This window comes from Dermochelys coriacea, chromosome 2 (assembly GCF_009764565.3).
Source record: "Dermochelys coriacea isolate rDerCor1 chromosome 2, rDerCor1.pri.v4, whole genome shotgun sequence".
Taxonomy (NCBI): domain Eukaryota; kingdom Metazoa; phylum Chordata; order Testudines; family Dermochelyidae; genus Dermochelys; species Dermochelys coriacea.
Window position 1 is genome coordinate 190,435,405 of NC_050069.1, and position 18,297 is coordinate 190,453,701.

General features: G+C 41.9%; 1 protein-coding gene across 15 annotated transcripts in view; it reads right to left on the reverse strand.

The window, feature by feature from the left end:
• Positions 1-18,297, reverse strand: part of FYCO1 (FYVE and coiled-coil domain autophagy adaptor 1) — an 81,383-nt gene that overhangs the window by 34,909 nt on the left and 28,177 nt on the right. For 13 of the 15 annotated variants that reach the window (XR_006279268.1, XR_006279267.1, XR_006279265.1 and 10 more), the window contains 7 exons: positions 14,732-17,362; positions 12,649-12,741; positions 11,741-11,859; positions 9,189-9,356; positions 4,570-4,719; positions 3,010-3,215; positions 2,274-2,418 (listed from right to left, as the gene is read on the reverse strand). Coding sequence is in view for 11 of the 15 variants with exons in the window: in XM_038389753.2 (XP_038245681.1) it covers positions 2,274-2,418; positions 3,010-3,215; positions 4,570-4,719; positions 9,189-9,356; positions 11,741-11,859; positions 12,649-12,741; positions 14,732-17,362 (3,512 nt within the window). In the remaining 4 variants the exon portion in view is untranslated. The remainder of the gene's footprint in view (positions 1-2,273; positions 2,419-3,009; positions 3,216-4,569; positions 4,720-9,188; positions 9,357-11,740; positions 11,860-12,648; positions 12,742-14,731; positions 17,363-18,297) is intronic. The other 2 variants (XM_043508892.1, XM_043508891.1) reach the window with 1 other exon arrangement.

The window sequence follows — 18,297 nt, forward strand, 5'->3', positions numbered from 1 at the left end:
AAAAATCAAGGGCAAAGCATATGAAATGGTTCTGACTAGCCTATGGAAAGCTATAAAGTAGAAGACTATTTTCCAGTTTTCTTATCTATAGACTGTGAACAATGGGGATAGAATAACAACACTGCTACAGGGTAATGCAGAATTCTAATGATACATCCAGATGCCTTCAATAATGGTCTTACAGTTTTGGTGGCTTCCTCAGCAAAAGACTGACAGCAAGATGACCAGAGAGCCCTGTCCTAACCTCACAGCTCACGTGCTCTCTCTCAAAATGTTGTGTTCCCAAGGGCTCACATTTTGCATTGCTCGCCTCCCTCGGCCAACAGGAGTGAAAGCTCCTGGATTCCTAATTCAAGATGCCTTACAATCCTATTTTGCTGAATCATGATGAAGGTCATCATATGACTTTGGGAAAACTTGCATCACTTCACTTTTCCCATTTGTAAAATGATGACAATGCCAATGCACAGGTGAGTTGCAAGGCTTAATTCATGCATATCTGTAAATGCTTCAAGGTCCTTTGAGACATTGCAGACACGTAGATGCTATGGTGGTAGGTAATTAAATAGCATAGTATATTAGCAAAATAGCATAGCATATTAGCTGAGAAACAAAAGCCAGAATTGAAACATATTTCATTCTAGATAAGTGAGCATCTATAGTCTACCTTAGACACAAGAAGCAAGGAAGTGTAGTTTACACAAGAACTAGTCATACAACGAGGGGCAAAACAATCTAGCTCTGTTTTTTGAACCACAGACTTGTTACTTTGGGGCTGCTTTTAACCTGGTATTGAGAACATTTGTCACTACAGTTTTTCTTCCCTGGTACTAAGGAACAACATGTTGGTAGGGGGTTACAGTAACTTACTTTTTTTTTTCTTTTGAAAGATATAAAAATAAAAATTAGACTTCAAAATTTTGTCAGGAAGAAATATTAGTGAACAGACAGCCTGTACCGTTGTATACATTTATTTTTGGGGTAAAATATTTTTACTTTGGATATTGTTCTTAATATTCAAATGATTGAAACACAATGCAAAATGAAACTTTTAATTAATACAGAAATAGGCATAAAATATATTAATGCAACATTAAGTTTGCAAATTAAAACAGAGAATCTATCAATTCCTCCCTGCTGCTAATTTATGCGGGAGTAGATGGAACAAGTGACTGAAATCTACACTATGTTGTGTGTGCTTCCACTTTCCCTTGGGGGAAAAAAAAAGGTGTGGTGGATTTAGCTATATAACTGTTGTTCCTTTGTTTTCTGGGTATTGTATCTTTGAAACTCTACAGACTCTGCTGTCTGCAGAGATAGGCAGCCACTTTATGTTCAGTTCAATAAAGCTTGTCATAAGAGAAACATTGGCCTTTGCTTTGGGTTTTCCCCTGTATTGTCTTCTTAATCTAAAATGAAGTTCAATATGACTGGGGGCTTGTCTACACTACCAAGTTTTGTTGACAAAACGTATGTCGACACCCAAAAGTCGGCAAAACAAAGATCACCAAAGCGTGTTCACACTTGCTCCCTCTGTCGACAGATCATGTTCACATTGGGGACACCATCATCGACAGGGTGAGCAATGCTCTGTGGGTATGTATCCCAGAGTGCAGTGTTGTGGGAAGGAAGAGCTGATGGCTGCGCATCTTGGGATTCTCTCCCACAGCCCCCTCAGCTGCCGAGAGCAGCATCATGAGTAGCCCTGTGAGCTCTCCATGTTGAGGAATGGCAAGGCAGCACAGCAGTCTGTCCCCCTCCTGCTGCAGTAGCAGTCTGCCTGCTGCTGTGTTCCTAGTGCAGGGCAGACCAGGAGCATGCCAATGATTTGCTCTTGGTTTGTTTGTTCCCCAAACAGAGCAGCACACAAATACTTCCCAGAGCTTTGAAAGGGGAGGGGCGCATGCCTGCAGGGCAGCAGAGATCACAACACTGAGCAGAGCAATCAGGGATTGAGGGATACTGGCGGAAGCCAGTTCTGAGGACAAAACGATCAGCTATGTCTACACTGGCTCTTTGTCGACAATAAAAGTGGGGGAAAAGACAAAAGTCTCTAATAGGGGTGGAAGTTTTTGTCGCCAAAACTGGGCGTTTTTCGTGACAATGTTCCATTGTAATAGTGTGTATGCTCTTGCTGTTTTGTCACCAAAAGGCAGTTTTTGGCGACAAAACTTGCCAGTGTAGACAAGCCCTGACAGCGTCTGTTTTCTCTTTATGGACAGGAAAAACGTAATGCAGAGTTCCAGTTTTAAATTAAACAGTGTTTTACTCACAGATCTGTGTCACTCTGGTCCAGAGAATCTACTTCAGCTTGACTTTCATTATGGATAGAATCAAATTCCTGCACTTGGCACAGTTCCTCATCTGTGATTATATCAAACACTACATCATCTGGTGGTTTGGAGGTTTCATTCATAACTGTGCCATAAAAGTACATCAAAAGAAACCCAGTCATAAAATAACAGGCAGCAACAGTGATTTTGTTTTTTTAAACAGAGCTTATGTACATGGGCCATAATTCTGCCTTCACAGTCGTTTTCGCATACAGCAAGTGCTAGAGCAGGGGTTCTCAAAATGGGGGTCATGAGGTTATTACATGGGAGGTTGCGAGCTGTCAGCCTCCACCCCAAACCCTGCTTTGCCTCCAGCATTTATAATGGGGTTAAATATATTAAAAATGTTTTTAATTTATTATGGGGGTCGCACTCAGAGGCTTTCTATGTGAAAGGGGTCACCAGCACAAAAGTTTGAGAACCACTGTGCTGGAGGGACTCTCCAGGGTGACTCACTTGCATTAAAATATAAATGGGTATTTGTATCAACCTATCAATATTAACATATACTAACAAGCTCCACAACTACTCTGGGACAAGTTCTGCCTTGACTTACACCCCATTAACATCACTGGGGTTGCATAGAATGTAAATCGAGCAGGATTTGACCACATGAACCCTGGCAGGAAGCCCAATAATCTCATTTATCTCACATTTGCATATGAAAGGGACTAACCTGTAACTTCCAGGGTCGGAGACACTGGTGAATTTAACAGAGCTGCTGGTTCTTCTTGGCTGGCATGGGATCCAGAGTCATCCGTATAATCCACAATCACCCTAGGTTTATTGAAGCAAGCTCTACAGCACCGCTCCTTCTTGCCGCTGTGTTTGATCATCATGTAGTTGTTACAGCAATAATAGCAGAAAATGCGACCGCACAGTCTAGAAATTAAAAAGAACAAATGCAAAGGTATGAGAATGTTACACCTATGGCTTAAAAACAGAATTAGGTAAGGTGTGCATTGATAGTGCTTGGGGTTCTGGTCATAAAGGTCACGTACCCTAGGAAAGCATGAATTTTTTTGTAGGTTACAAGGCAAAAATCACAATGCAGACAATTCTGCCTTTTAAGGTTCAGAAAGACTTATTGGATCGTGAATGTTCAGAGGGGCACATTTTTTCTTTACAGTTTCAATAAAAATAAATTACACAGGAACAGAAGTTTCCAGAGGGTAAAAACAATTAAAAATACAATTTACAAACATGACAACAAGAAGTACAGAACACATATTTAGTGATTTTCGATAGGCCTGATCTTGTTCCATTAAAATCAATGGGTGTTTTGCCATTGACTTCAGTAGGGAGTAAAAACAGGCCACGTATCGATATTCACTTAAACCATCCCTAACCTAAATCCTTCCCCGCATAAGCTACTCAGCCTCCAGAAAAGGGAAGCAACAGCAATATAAAATATTGGCTTCTGTGCAGTCAGAAAGAGAGCTACACAAGGATATTTGGTCATTATTGGAATCAGTCAAATAGTCTTTTAATTGATTTGTTAACAGTTTGTTGATGAAAAGACCCCAGTTCAGTTTGCTGCCATTCATTGGGTTTTAATACTAGCTGTTTTTCATAAGTATTCAGACAACCACTGGGTATTGGTGAAAATGTTTGCAAGTTTCACAAATATTAGTAGAAATCATTCTTCATCTGAAAAATCATACTGGAAGTGAGTTATTAGCTATTAACTAATCACCACCCGGTATTCCCTACTTTAAAATGTCATTGATTAAATGACTAATCGCACATCATGAATAAAGAGTGAAGACACCACCTTACTGCCTGAAATTTGTTCATCCAAACTTTATGAATATATTTGGAGAAATCATGAACATGTAACTATTAATTCACAAACAGAAAAGGGTCAAAATTAGGAACAAATAATTCAACCAACTGTCAGATTTTTTTGAACAGGCCACATCAAAATCAAATCTTGCTATTTAGAGTAATTGTTTCTCAACATATCTTTTAGTAGTAAATGTTATGTGTGTACAGAACCTAATTCAATGGGGCATCAATCCTGATTGGGTCAATACTGTAATAAAATAATAATAGTACCATCGTACTGAACAATTTTTAAAGCATGTATATCAAGTGCCCACAGCGTATAATACACATATTATAACAACGAATGCCTGGGAACAGTGTAAAATATTAAAACACTGGATATTTTCCATGGAACCTATGATATTTATTTCCATGTTATTAAAAACGTGTCAGAGGTCAAGAAACTGACCTGCAGTGGTGTCGGCGCATCATCCAAGTAAACTCTCGCTGACAGCCCAGGCAATGATTTACTTCCGTGTCACCGAGCCATCTTTGCTCTTCACAGAGCTTCTGCTGAAATTCCAGAGCATCTGATTTCTGCCAAAGGGCATCCTTATCCCTATGGAGACACGTGTAAAGAAGAGCAATCCGTTTTAAAAACATCACTGTTTGTTTTTAACTAATCTCAACTCTGCCCCCAGAAGAAAACTCTATAACGTAAGGTGTTGTTATTTAACTCTGAAGTACCCAAATCTGAAATAGCCCATTCCCTGCACTTTTAACTAAGTTACAACGGGATTTACAAATGTATATACACCACCATAAAGTGTGATTGGCCTTTGTAGATAGAACCTCAGAATATAAGAATTGCCATACTGGATCAGTACTATGGCCCCAATTCAGGAAAGCATCCCTAGTTAGGAAAGCACTTAAGTGTGCCCTTAATTTGAAGTTGAAACCAATGAGCAATGCCTGAAAGGATTCAGTTGAAGGCACAATATTCTTCTTATTGCAGCGAGTTCTATCAAAGATATCCCAGGAGCACATTTGGATCAGATTGTAGCTGTAAATCATGGTTTGCTCTGTGGGAGAGTGAGAAGAGCTGCACTACAGCTGACCCACCCAGAATTCCGCCTGGGGATCAGGTTGGGGGGGGTGGGGTGCATGTTACTGAAAGTGTTCTCAAAAAGAAAAGGAGTACTTGTGGCCCCTTAGAGACTAACAAATTTATTTGAGCATAAGCTTTCGTGAGCTACAGCTCACTTCATCGGATGCATGATCGGATGAAGTGAGCTGTAGCTCACGAAACCTTATGTTCATATAAATTTGTTAGTCTCTAAAGTGCCACAAGTACTCCTTTTCTTTTTGTGAATACTAACTAACACAGCTGCTACTCTGAAAACTGTAAGGAGAGTGATCACTTAAGATGAGCTATTACCAGCAGGAGAGGGGGGAAAGGAGGAAAACCTTTTATGGTGATAATCAAGGTGGGCCATTTCCAGCAGTTAACAAGAACGTCTGAGGAACAATGGGGGGTAGGGTGAGGGGGGGAGAAATAACATGGGGAAATAGTTTTACTTTGTGTAATGACCCATCCACTCCCAGTCTCTATTCAAGCCTAAATTAATTGTATCCAGTTTGCAAATTAATTCCAATTCAGCAGTCTCTCCTTGGAGTCTGTTTTTGAAGTTTTTTTGTTGAAGGATAGCCACTCTCAGGTCTGTAATTGAGTGACTGGAGAGACTAAAGTGTTCTCCAACTGGCTTTTGAATGTTATAATTCTTGACGTCTGATTTGTGTCCATTTATTCTTTTACGTAGAGACTGTCCAGTTTGACCAATATACATGGCAGAGGGGAATCGCTGGCACATGATGGCATATATCACATTGGTAGATGTGCAGGTAAACGAGCCTCTGATAGTGTGGCTGATGTGATTAGGCCCTATGATGGTGTCCCCTGAATAGGTATGTGGACAGAGTTGGCAATGGGCTTTGTTGCAAGAATAGGTTTCTGGGTTAGTAGTTCTGTTGTGTGGTGTGTGGTTGCTGGTGAATATTTGCTTCCGGTTGGGGGGCTGTCTGTAAGCAAGGACTGGCCTGTCCCCCAAGATCTGTGAGAGTGATGGGTCGTCCCTCAAGATAGGTTGTAGATCCTTGATGATGCATCGGAGAGGTTTTAGTTGGGGGCTGAAGGTGATGGCTAGTGGCGTTCTGTTCTTTTCTTTGTTTGGCCTGTCCTGTAGTAGGTGTTTTCTGTGTGTATATATAAATCTCCCCACTGTATTTTCCACCGAATGCATCCAATGAAGTGAGCTGTAGCTCACGAAAGCTTATGCTCTAATAAATTTGTTAGTCTCTAAGGTGCCACAAGTACTCCTTTTCTTTTTGCGAATACAAACTAACACGGCTGCTACTCTGAAACCTGAAAGTGTTCTGTCACCCTTTGAAAGGATGTGGTGGAGACTCCCTCTTGCATTAGTCCACCTTCAAAGGTCAGGGTACAAGAGGGTAGAATTTAGGCTTTCTGAAGTGGAAGTGCATCAACAGCAAAAACAGGTTTGCAGCACTTGAGGTAAACTGTCAAGAGAGACCTCAAACCACAAAGAATAACAACACAGAGCTAACCATCTCACAACACCATCATTACCTGACATCTTTGCTCAACTTTTTGCAGCTAGGCATAGGAGCAGAATCTTACACCCTAGTTACAAAGGAGGTTGCACTGTATATTTGACAAAGGGAAGACTAGGAGTTATAGTCTCAGCTCTGGCACTAACTTGCTCTGAGGTCTTGGTCATGTGATTTAATCTCTGTTTCTCAGTTTACCAATCCGTAAAATAAATATGGTAATATTTAAGTACCTCACAGGGTGTATGAGGATTGATTAGTTAATGGTTAGACACTCTTTAAAAATGTTAAGTGATATCAAGGGCTAAGTATGTGAGCCAAACTTTGCTCTCAATTACATCTTCTTCCGGCTCCTCAGTATATAAGTTACACCAAGTTAGACTCTCTTACACACCTGTAAATAACTGTAACAAGATTAAAGGGATTCTAAATTAGCATAAAGGAGTCTTCATTTATGCATCACTTGTGAATCTGACCTCTGGAAAGAATCAAGAAGTGAGAAAGAAATGCTACCTATCTTGACCCTACTGTATTGTTAGTCACCAACATCATCAGATGTAAGAAAGGTAATAAAGAAAGGACTTCATTTTTTTCAGTGACTTCACAGGTTTGTCTTCTTGCACTTTAAAAATAGATGTCAACTGAGATCATAACTCCTTGGAAAGGCCAAGAAAACAGAGATTAGTAAGAAAATCCACATTCTCTTGTCTGACTGAACAATACCAAAAGCTTCTGTGCATACTGATCAGAAGAATGTGCTAATGCCCTGGCTGTGTACTATGAGCTAATAAACTTTTGAAAGTTTTGACAGTATTTTGAAGAGAAATATCTGTTACAGGTTTCTCAAATTAAAAGGAGGCAAGAACTCCAGTATTAGCTCCCACTCCTTAACCAGATTCAGATAGATAGAGTGGCTCAGGAAAGGAATGACACAGTTAAAGGAACTTCTTTGTAGAAGGATCATCTGATGAACAGTTAATGTCTAAATCTGCACTGGGTTTTTACTCTTCACCTAGTAAAGGTGGAGGAGTTTCTGCAGCATGCAAAAGCTTTTGCGTGAAGACAAGAATACACAGACCAGAAGTGAGAAACCACAATTGGTTGCTATTTAACAAATTGTTTGTGTTTTGTAATGGCAACATAATTCAACCATTAACCGAAGTAGCTGCACATCTGCAAGTTATGTCTGCAACACTCGGCTTGCTGAAAGACAAAACCCTCCATTTTTTTAACATAAATCACAATCTGTATTTGTCTTGTTCACTCCAGAATAGTTAGGTTAGACATTGACAGCCTACAGGAGTCTTCCTTCAAGAGGAAGGACAGTCCGTAGTCAGGGCCAGCTCCAGGTACCAGCTTTCCAAGCAGCTGCTTGGGGCAGCATTCCGAATGGGGCGGTAGTCCATGTCCAGCGGTGGCAATTTGGCGGCAGCTCTGCCACTTTTCCCGTGGCGGCGGCTTTTGGGTGGCAGCACTGCCACTCTTCTGCGTGCGGTGACAATTTGGCAGCAACTGCTTGGGGCGGCAAAATTGGTAGAGCCGCCCCTGTCCATAGTTAAGACACAGGACTGGGACTCAGGAGAGTTGGGTTCTATTTACAGCTCTGCACCAGACCACATGTGTGATTTTGGGCAAATCATTTGGGGCCAGATTTTCAATGCTGCTAAGCTTTCCTTTAGTAGTTAAATAAGGGCTAGATTTCCAACAGGGATGCATCCAGCAGTTCCCATTGTGACACCTGTCAGCACCCATTAACTTCAATGAATCTGCATCAATTTAAAACCAGCTGAGCGTTTGCCTGTTGTGTTTGCTATTTAGAGGCTGATCACACTGGGCTCAATCGTGGGCCAGACTATGGGCCAGGATAGGGAATTAAGGGGTGTGGGGAGATGACTCCTTGCTTCCCTGCGTGAGCTACCCACATTATGGATGAGAATGTAGGTGGGACAACAGTTGCTGCTGAGTTATTACTCCTGCACCCATGAGAGTGAATGGGGCACGAGTGAACAATGGGTGGAGCCTTACACATATTTTTCACCCTCCATTTCCCCACAATGCACCGGTCAGCATTGTTCTTTGAATAACACTTTGGTCCCAGCCCAGCCCCTTATCCAGGGCAGCCTGCAAGGTGCTCTCTATAAGTGATGGATACGGGAGATAAATATTTGCTAGGAAAAAATATTGAAACATTTTTGGCAGAGGAGGGGGAAGAACATACGCCATATATAGAATGACATGCACATTGCAAAACAGATACAAGCAGAGAAAGAGCTAGATCACATTTTGTCTATTTTACTTTTCATAATGTGCCCTAACCACTGAATTTCACTGCCAATGTTGTGTCATAGAATTTGGCCATTACATTTATTTTCTGTTCAGGAATAAAAAATTAATCCCTCCACACGGCACCATCTAAAATCCTCTATAATAGAACCTATACATTATTTTTTTAATACCAACCTGAGAAGTTCTATCAAACGTTCTTCAAGGAATTGCTTTGTTCTAGTTAGATCGTCTAGCTCGGCCAACAACTTCTGATCATTGCTGTCTCTGTCTGCTGTCGTCTTATTGAGTTTGTCACCATACTCTTTGACTTGCTCATTCGCTTTGTCAACTTCCTTTTGGGTCCTGTTTAAATGCAAATTAATTGTTCTTAAAGAAGTCCCTTCTGCCATTTATCTTGACGAAATCTGTAGTTTTAGTGAAGTCTCTCTCAGTGTGAACATAATATTGTATATAACAAACTGCTTTAGTCTTTTGACACTTTTGAAGCTGTGCATAGATACATTACCTGTGGGCACCTTTGGCAATCAGTAACTTCTGGGGATGATTTCCTGCTCCTTTTCATAGTTGTGTTTGTGATGGCTGCCCTCTTGGCTGCACACCAGGGAATTGAACCAGGTAGCATGAACTGCTACATCTTAAGCCAAGAGCCAAGGCTCTCTGGGTAGGGGTTATCCCCATATCCCGGGCAGACTGGGCACAGAGGACAATCCACAGCACAAACGTATCAGTGGTTTACATGTTCACAAAAGGTCTACTAAGTATTATATTAATTTGCAGTACCACAAAACAAAACACATTTACAAAAGGAGCTAAAAACCCTTTACCACTGAGTACAAGAAATATTGACAAGCTCTGCTAATATGACTTCACCTGAGTCTCATCCAGACAAATTTCTCTCAGATTTCAAATGGACAGAGTGAAAGACTTAGAGGTTTGATCTGATTTCTGGTGTATTAATTTCAGTTAATAGAGCAACTTAAAACTAGAGTATTACTTACTGTCTTAATGGTAAACTTGACAGTCTACAGTCTACTTAACTTAATCAATATACTCCAGTTGGCACAAAGGATGAACTCACCGGATCAGACAGAGTTTTGAAATCAGTGGACGCTGATTTACACATGGAGCTACTTCAGTTGACACCAGATGAGCATCTGGCCTGCAGTGTTGACAAAGTGGATCACCAAGGACATTTCCCCCTCCCCCGCCAAAAGGGCATAGTCTTTGGGCTAAAGCTAAACACAAAAAAGAAACTAGTGCACACTTAGTTGTAAGAAACTAGAGTGGATACAAACAGAAATCTGAAAAAGGAATTAAGGGCCCTGATTCTGAAGTCCTCATTCAGGCCCATATCCCAACTCTCTTTTACATGGCAGCAAGATAAGCATTAGCTCCTTACTTCTAGATAACACTTCTGTGCAAGGTCAGGCCCAGTCAGATCTGCTCCATGACCAGAGCTCATCAAGTTGCTGAGGGGCAGATTCTCCTTGTAAATGAGCTCTTTGAGGGCACATCTACAGAGCAAGCAGAAACCCACAGCAGCATGTCTCAGAGCCCAGGTCTACAGACTCTGGCTTGTGGGGCTCATACTACAGCGCTCAGAATAGCCATGTAGACATTTGGCCTTGGGCTGGAGCTTGGGCTCCGAAACTCACCCTGCTACCCAGACTTCAGAGCTCAAGCTTCAATCCAACCCCAAACATCTACACGGCTATTTCTAGTGCCGTAATGTGAGCCCAAGCCTGCAGATCCCGGCTCTGAGACTTGCTGTTTCTATTGCCCCTAATGGAGCAACACTGATTGATATCAGCTGAGCATATGGCCCAATATCTGTACTTTTGTTGGGGTGTGAAGCATCCTGGGGAGTACTGTGTCCTCCCAGCCCTACCTGCAGTCTCCCTGGAGAGAACTGCCCTGATGGACACTGTGCACTCTCCAGCTGACAGCTCCATTCTGTAGCTGACTATCCTCTGGACTCATCTAGCTGATTGATAACCAGGGGGACCTGCCCTCCCAAAGCTGCAGTCAGAAAGCCCAATGAGACAGAGTCACAGGCTCCTCCCTCAAGGCATGGGGCAGAGTTTGTTGGCCATGTAGGTGTTATGCAGCCATCCCTGAAAAGATTCCCCTCATTCTTGATCCAAGCAGAGATCCACAGCCCTGGAGTCAGGCCAGGCTGGCTTGGTCTTGCCAGCTCTGTGCTGCAAAATCATTTAGTACTAGTATTTGTCACCAAGTCCTTACTCAGGCAAAATGCCCACTGAACTCCAGAGGAGATCTGCCTGAGCAAGAGCTGCCGAGTGTGGTCCCTTCAACAGCAATTCTTACTTTACTCTTGAGACACCACAGAGGGGCAAAAATAAAACACACTCTCCATGTAAAATGCAGTGCAAATGTTCCAGTACTCTTTTAAACAGCAGTCAACATTTCTGTACCTTGAATGATGCATCTAACCCATGATACAAAGCCTAGCACCACATAGAATAGTTTCACAAAGGAAACAAGAAATGTGATGACCATCAGCTAAGTGAACAAAGGAAAGCTGTATTCTGTGCAATTTCCATGTTTTTCATCTGAAAGGCCAGTCAACACTTCCTACTCACTATTTATGTATTCTCTCCCCTGCCTCACATATTGTACACAACAATATGGTGTACACACTATGGTGACTTATCTTCTGCTTGGCTTCTTACAAACAGTACAAGTGAAATACCCGAAGTGCTTACCTCTCCAAGTGTTTTTTCAGCGACATCACCTCCTCCTCTTTTTTTAACTTGGTGGATTCATATTCAGTCAATTGCTCTGTTGCACGCTCCAGTTTGCTAGATAGATCCGTGTTTACAGCCTAGACAATAATAAAATATTTCTATTTAACATACAAAACCATCACTGTATCAACTGTAACTTAGTTACTATGTCACCCAAACAATGCTTTGATAGGGAAGTTTAAGAAGTCCAACCATTAATTAAAACATTATTATTGAATAATCAGATACTAATTAGTTATGTACTGGGGACTGATTACTTATGTCACATTGAATAAGGGATCAATTGTAAAGTAAGACAGCATTAAACCATGCTAGTAATTCTTATTAGCCACAGAAGAAGGGCTTTGAATAGCTTTTGTCTCATTATCAAAGAATAAAGTTACAAACACAATGATGAAAGTTTTAAATACTGATGTGGTTTATTCTATTTCACAGTCTGAAATAAGTGCTTCAATAGGCAAACAAAAAGTTTAAAAGAAACTAAATCATCATGAGGGGGAAAATGTCAAGTTTATGGCTTCTTCATTAAAACAAAGATAAATATGAAAGGAAGTGAAAAAGCACCCTTTATATCTAAACTTTAGAGATACCATTTTCAGACTTGGGTACACCTCTATATCTGTATTTAGGCACATAAGTAAAACTCGGCTGGGTAAGAACCTTGGTGTTTAACTACTATTTGTGCCTTTGAAAATCTCCTCCTAGTTTGAGAATTTTGGCCTGCATGTCTATTATTTGTTCAAGTGCATTCTCAGGCTCCCAGACAGCTGGCAGACAAGTCCCCTGCCTTGTAAATTCTAACACAAGTGACTATTGATGCAAATACTTTAGCACATTTCCTTATTGTAATCAGATGAAGCACTTACGTGAAGCTCTGCAATCTCTTCCTCTGCAGCACACAGTTGTCGTTTCTGTTCCTCAAGCTTCTTTTTTACTTTCTCGCATTCTTCACTGACAGCCTAGTGGAGTCAATAAAGTTCTTGTTAGCGTTCACATAAAAGTCATCACCCAGTTTTAAAAAATTTCCTGCTGATGCAGCATGGACAATTAAAATGTACTGGGCCAAATTAATTCATTAATTATAATGGAGTTACAACAGGGATAAATTTGGCCCTCAGTGTGGCTGATGGCAGACCAATTCAAACGGGCATCCTAGGAAACTTGGGGCCTAATTCATGAGAAAAGTCCCCCGTTGTGGTAGTCAGTTGATGTTTTTCTGGCAATTATTATGGGCCATAACAAAAATGGCCCAACTTGCTAAACATGTAAATGTTGTGGTGAAAGTACAAAGGGAGCACAAGTCATGCTGGGAATTAGTGCCTGACACCACTTTAAAATTCATTGACTAGATGCTCTGTGGGCAAAGTAAGTAGTAAGTAAGCGCACACAACTTTTTGACGTTAGAAGAATCTCAGCATACACAGAAGTGTGTACGTCTGATCAACTGGTAACCTTAGCCTCAGAGCTGCAGTAACAGACACACAGTTCATAGATTCATAGATACTAAGGTCAGAAGGGACCATTATGATCATCTAGTCTGACCTCCTGCACAACGCAGGCCACAGAATCTCACCCACCCACTCCTGCGAAAAACCTCTCCCCTATGTCCGAGCTATTGAAGTCCTCACATCGTGGTTTAAAGAGTTCAAGGAGCAGAGAATCCTCTAGCAAGTGACCCGTGCCCCATGCTACAGAGGAAGGCAAAAAACCTCCAGGGCCTCTTCCAATCTGCCCTGGAGGAAAATTCCTTCCTGACCCCAAATATGGCGATCAGCTAAACCCTGAGCATATGGGCAAGATTCACCAGCCAGATATCCAGGAAAGAATTTTCTGTAGTAACTCGGATCTTTATCAGTTCTTTATCCTTCAGGAATTTCTCCCCACATGATACAGAGTTGAATCGGGGTGGCTTGTGACTGCTTCTTGAAACTAGACTTTTATCTCAGTGGCTGTATCTTGTACAGTAAAAATACCACTCAGGCTGGGATTTCTAACTTTGTTCTCACTGAAATCAACATTGATTGCAATAGGAGCAGAGCCAGGCCCACACTCAGACTTCTGAGCATCCCACCATCAGCCTCTAACCCTTATGTTCAAACAGATAAACTTCCCGGTATGAACTCAGCGTAACCTGTGCTGTGCTATATGTCAGAGTCTGCAGACGGCCTGAAACAGTGCCTCTAACAGAGGGGTGAGTTGCCCTTATTCATATCAACATAAGTTGACACTAAAGCCTAATGACAACGTAAATGTTACAAATATTAACTATTTCACTGCTGATCATTCATACAAGGATAGAGAAGGAAGGGTTCATGTGATCAGAGCTGCACAATCTACTGTGAGCATATTTAGGCTCCACAAGTGGGCGGATGTTGGATTGTAACTGAATTTTAGGAGAGTACCAGTGTGGGTGTTACAGTTATCAGGGAATGGATGGGAACTGAGGGCACTCAGCCCTGTGCAGGAGGAATGCAGCACCTTAGAGTATTGGGCCCATTGTATTACAGGTACTTTTAAATAATGGCAAATCGTAAGCTGAAATATTCATAGTTATTTGATGAATAATATTCATGAAAGTTGAGCAACCATTGGGTCTGAAAACCCACCTTTTCAATATTCTGCAGAGAAAGGAAGTTCATACATCCATAGCCTTGTTCTGCTGACCCAGTGTAAAGAGGATGTAACTGGTTCAGTGTTAGACATCAAGGGGAATCAAGGTTGCTTAGCACATTTCAGAGCAAGGCTCCGTGGGTGTTAGGGACTAAGCCCCCCTAAATTCATAGGTGCATAGATTAAAGCCAGAAGGTACTGTTGCGATTATCCAACCTGCATAACACAGGCCATTTCACCCCCTTATTCCTGCAGAGGAGGGAATGACTCCTCCTTACCATGTCAGTGAACACTGTGAAGCATGTAGAATAGCAAGTAGAATACATTATATTAATTTACCTTGAATTTTGTCTGATAATTTATAATCTCTGTGCTCATTTGAAATTTTATTGCAGACAGCTCTTCTTTACTGGTCTCTTGGAAGCTTTGGGCCTGTTTCTCTGCCACCTCCAGCTGCGTTTGCAGGCTGGGAACAGCTGCAGCACATACTTGAGACTCCTTTAGTTTCTCTGTCAGGCTTTGGTTCTCCTGCCTGAGCATGGAGATGTCAAGTTGCAGCCTCTCCTGCTCCTTCGCTGCTTGCTCACTCAATTCCCTGAGCTTCTCAGTGACCTGCGCCAGCTTCTCTTCTGCATCCCCCTTCTCAGACGTCAAGGTACAGATCTGAATACCAAGTTCAGCCATATCAGTGTTGGTTCTGTGGAGCAGGTCATTGGTTTCTACATTTTCCATTTTAACAGTCTCCAAACACTGCTTAACCTTGGACAGCTCTTCCCTGAGACTCAGCACATTTTTCTCCAGCTCGGCCTTTCGATGGGCTTCCCTATCCCGCTCTTTTTTCAGCGTTTCCTCTCTTTCTTTACACTGTATCAGCTCTTGCACATGATTTCTGTTGAGTGACTCACTCTGCTCTTTCACCTGCTGGACCAGTGTCTTTTGTTCCCCCAGAACCGCCTCTGTTGCATCCAGCTTGCCTTGCATCCTCTCTCTCTCATCAGCTATCTGCTGAAGCTTGGCTCGAAGGTCAATCACTTCCGTCTGCAACCTGGACACTTCACTCTGGTTGATGTGCAGCTGCTTTTCAGACACGGCTAGCCTGGAAGCCAACTCTTGTGACTCTTTCTCCTGACATGCTGCCTGCTCCAGCTGGGCCTTCGCCACTGAATCCTTCTCTCCAGTAAGGGATTCAATCAATTTTATTTGATGAAGGCATGTTTTTTCCATACTTAGCTTTTCCACCTCAAGAGACTCTGCTTTTTTTCGGTACATCTCAATCTCTGCCTGTAGCTGCTTGCATTGGCTCTCTATGCCTTGCAGTGTCACATCTTTCTCTGTAACCTGTGACCTAAGAGACTCTTCACACTCCTTCAAGGAAAACAGAATCTTTTCCATCTGTAAACCATGCTGTTTGGCACTCTTGTGCTCTGTTTGCAATACAGCTAAAGACTCCTTGATAGCATCTTCTCTTTGCCTCAGTTCCTGGTATTCAGAATACAGAGACTGTAACCTCTCTTCCAGGATTTGATTTTCCCTTGTGACATTCTGCAAGTCTTCATGCAACTGTTTGTTCTGCTCCCGGAGCTTTTTCTCTTTTTCATCCACCGACACCATGGCATCATCAATCTGACTCTGGAGCTGTTTCTCCGATGCCCTCAGCCTGGCCAACTCAGCTTCCAAAGAGGCTTCAGATGCCTCCAAGTTTTTCTGCTTCTCTTTCATCTTCTCCTTGGTTTGGTGCAGATTTGCATTCTCGGATTTCAGTTTCTTGCTTTCTTCACCAATTTCGTTCAGTGCCACGCTTTGCTGTCCTGCGAGCTCCTCCATGTCCTTTACCTTCTGGAGGAGATGATCATTGCTTGAGAGGAGTTTTTGGTTTTGCTCCTCTAGGCTGTGCACGTTCTGACTCAGTTTTGATAAATGATCCTTCAGCAGCTCAAGTTGCTCTGCCAAGGTTCTGGCTTCCTGCTTCAGCACACCTTCCCTGCAGCTGCACTCTTCCTGAAGGTTCTCTTTTGCTCTTCTGGTCTCTTCAAGATTTTTTTCCAGTGATCCTACACGAGCCAGTGAACCCTTCAACTGGATCTGGAGTTCAGCCACCTCCTTTCCTTTCACAGTCAGTGCCTCCTGAACTGTATCCATTTCTTTTGCCATCATTTCCAAGCTCATGAGCAGTTTTTCGCTCTCTTTTTTGGAGTCCGTGGTGAGGCAACTAAATTTTGATTCCAGTTCTTTCTGTGCCCCCTCTTTCAGCTGCAGTTCCTCTCTCGCTGTCTTTACCTGAGACAGAAATTCGTTATTTAGTTTCTGGATGTCAGCCTTTTCCTTTTCTGCCTGGTGAAGTTTCTCCAGCAATTCCTGGATCTTTAGGGTAGACTCATACTGGGTGGAGGTTTGTTGTCCTTTTTCATCCAAGATGGCATCGACTTTTGCAATGAGCTCTACATTCTTCTGCTCTGTTGAACTTAGCTTGGTCTGGAGCTCACTGATGCAGAGATCCTTCATGCTGACTAAAGCCCTGGTGGTTTCCAGCTCCTGATTCAAGAGCTGCAGTTCTGAGGCATAGTCCTTCTTATTCGACTCCATTTGCTCAAGCCTTGTGTGGTATTCCTTTTGCTGCTCGGCTGCATTCACTTCTAATGTCTGCACACATTTTTGAAGGTCACGAACAGTGCTCTGAGTGGAGTGGGAAACCTCACACTGTTTCTGTAACTCTGCTATCATCTTTGTCAGTCTGGAGTTCTCCTCGCTGAAGTTGCTGCTCTTTTCCTTTTCCACTTGCACTTGTTCTTTCTGAAGGCTGACGGCTCCCTGAAGCTCCTGGTTTTCCTTCTCTAGCTGATTAATCCGGTCCTGCAGCACCCTCTGCCTCAGCTCTCCCTGGTCAAGTTCCACACGCATCTCTTCAAAGTCCTCCAGGTGTTCAGCATTTAGTGAGTTATTTGCCTCAGGGCTACCTGGAAACTCTTGTGTCTAAGAGGGCAGGAAGGGAAGAATAGAAAAGTTAAATTGGAAACAGTGTATTTTTATACATGAAAGATTATCAATGTTCCAGGACTCAGTGATAGCTTAACTGTTTTTGTTGATTAATACCTGGTGGTGGTGGTAACAATAAAATGAATATTTAAGGGATGCTGTCAAATAAAACTCAATATTAAAAAAATCCTAATCTATGCTACTTTTAGTCCCCTTGATTATTAATTGCTTTTATTAATTTATAAGCATTTCTATAGGGCTCAACACTCCAGCCTCTGAAGTCTTACAGCAAAACTAAAGTTATATTCATTATTTATTTACTCTTTGTATATTATGCACCTTAGCCAGTGATGTTACACCAATTTGTATTGTGGTGTTCTCAGCAATGCATTTAAGCACATGCTTACATCCCATTGATTTTAATATATAGTTAAAGTGCTTTGCTGTGTTGAGGATCTTAGACAATTTCACTTTCTGGTTCCCAGATGCTAGCACAGTGCTGTTGTGGTTGGAATCACAAAACTGTGAAGGGAAAGCTTGAAAGAAAGAAGGCTATTTTCATTGATACTAATGAAAACCTTTCTATTTATGAGATTTTGTAAGCTTTGGTATTTTTTTTTTGTTTATTTGTTTTTTAAAAGAAGACTTAAACGTTAGGTTTAATCAAATTGTAAAAAGAGTCTTCTTAGGTTTTTCTCCCAGATGATGGGAGGCTCTGGCCACACTCAGTGGCTTAAAAACAGGCCCCAGTTTCCTAGCCCTTGCAAAGAGGGGACCCCACTCTTTGCAGGCCTTCTTAAATCTCTTCTGATGGAGGACATAAAAGGAAAATTAAATGTATCAGCACCCCAAGAATAACTTCTTCCTTGATCCAACTGAAAGGGAAAAAGGCAAACTTGCTTCAGTGCTGTCTGTGTAGCAGTTTTCGTGGA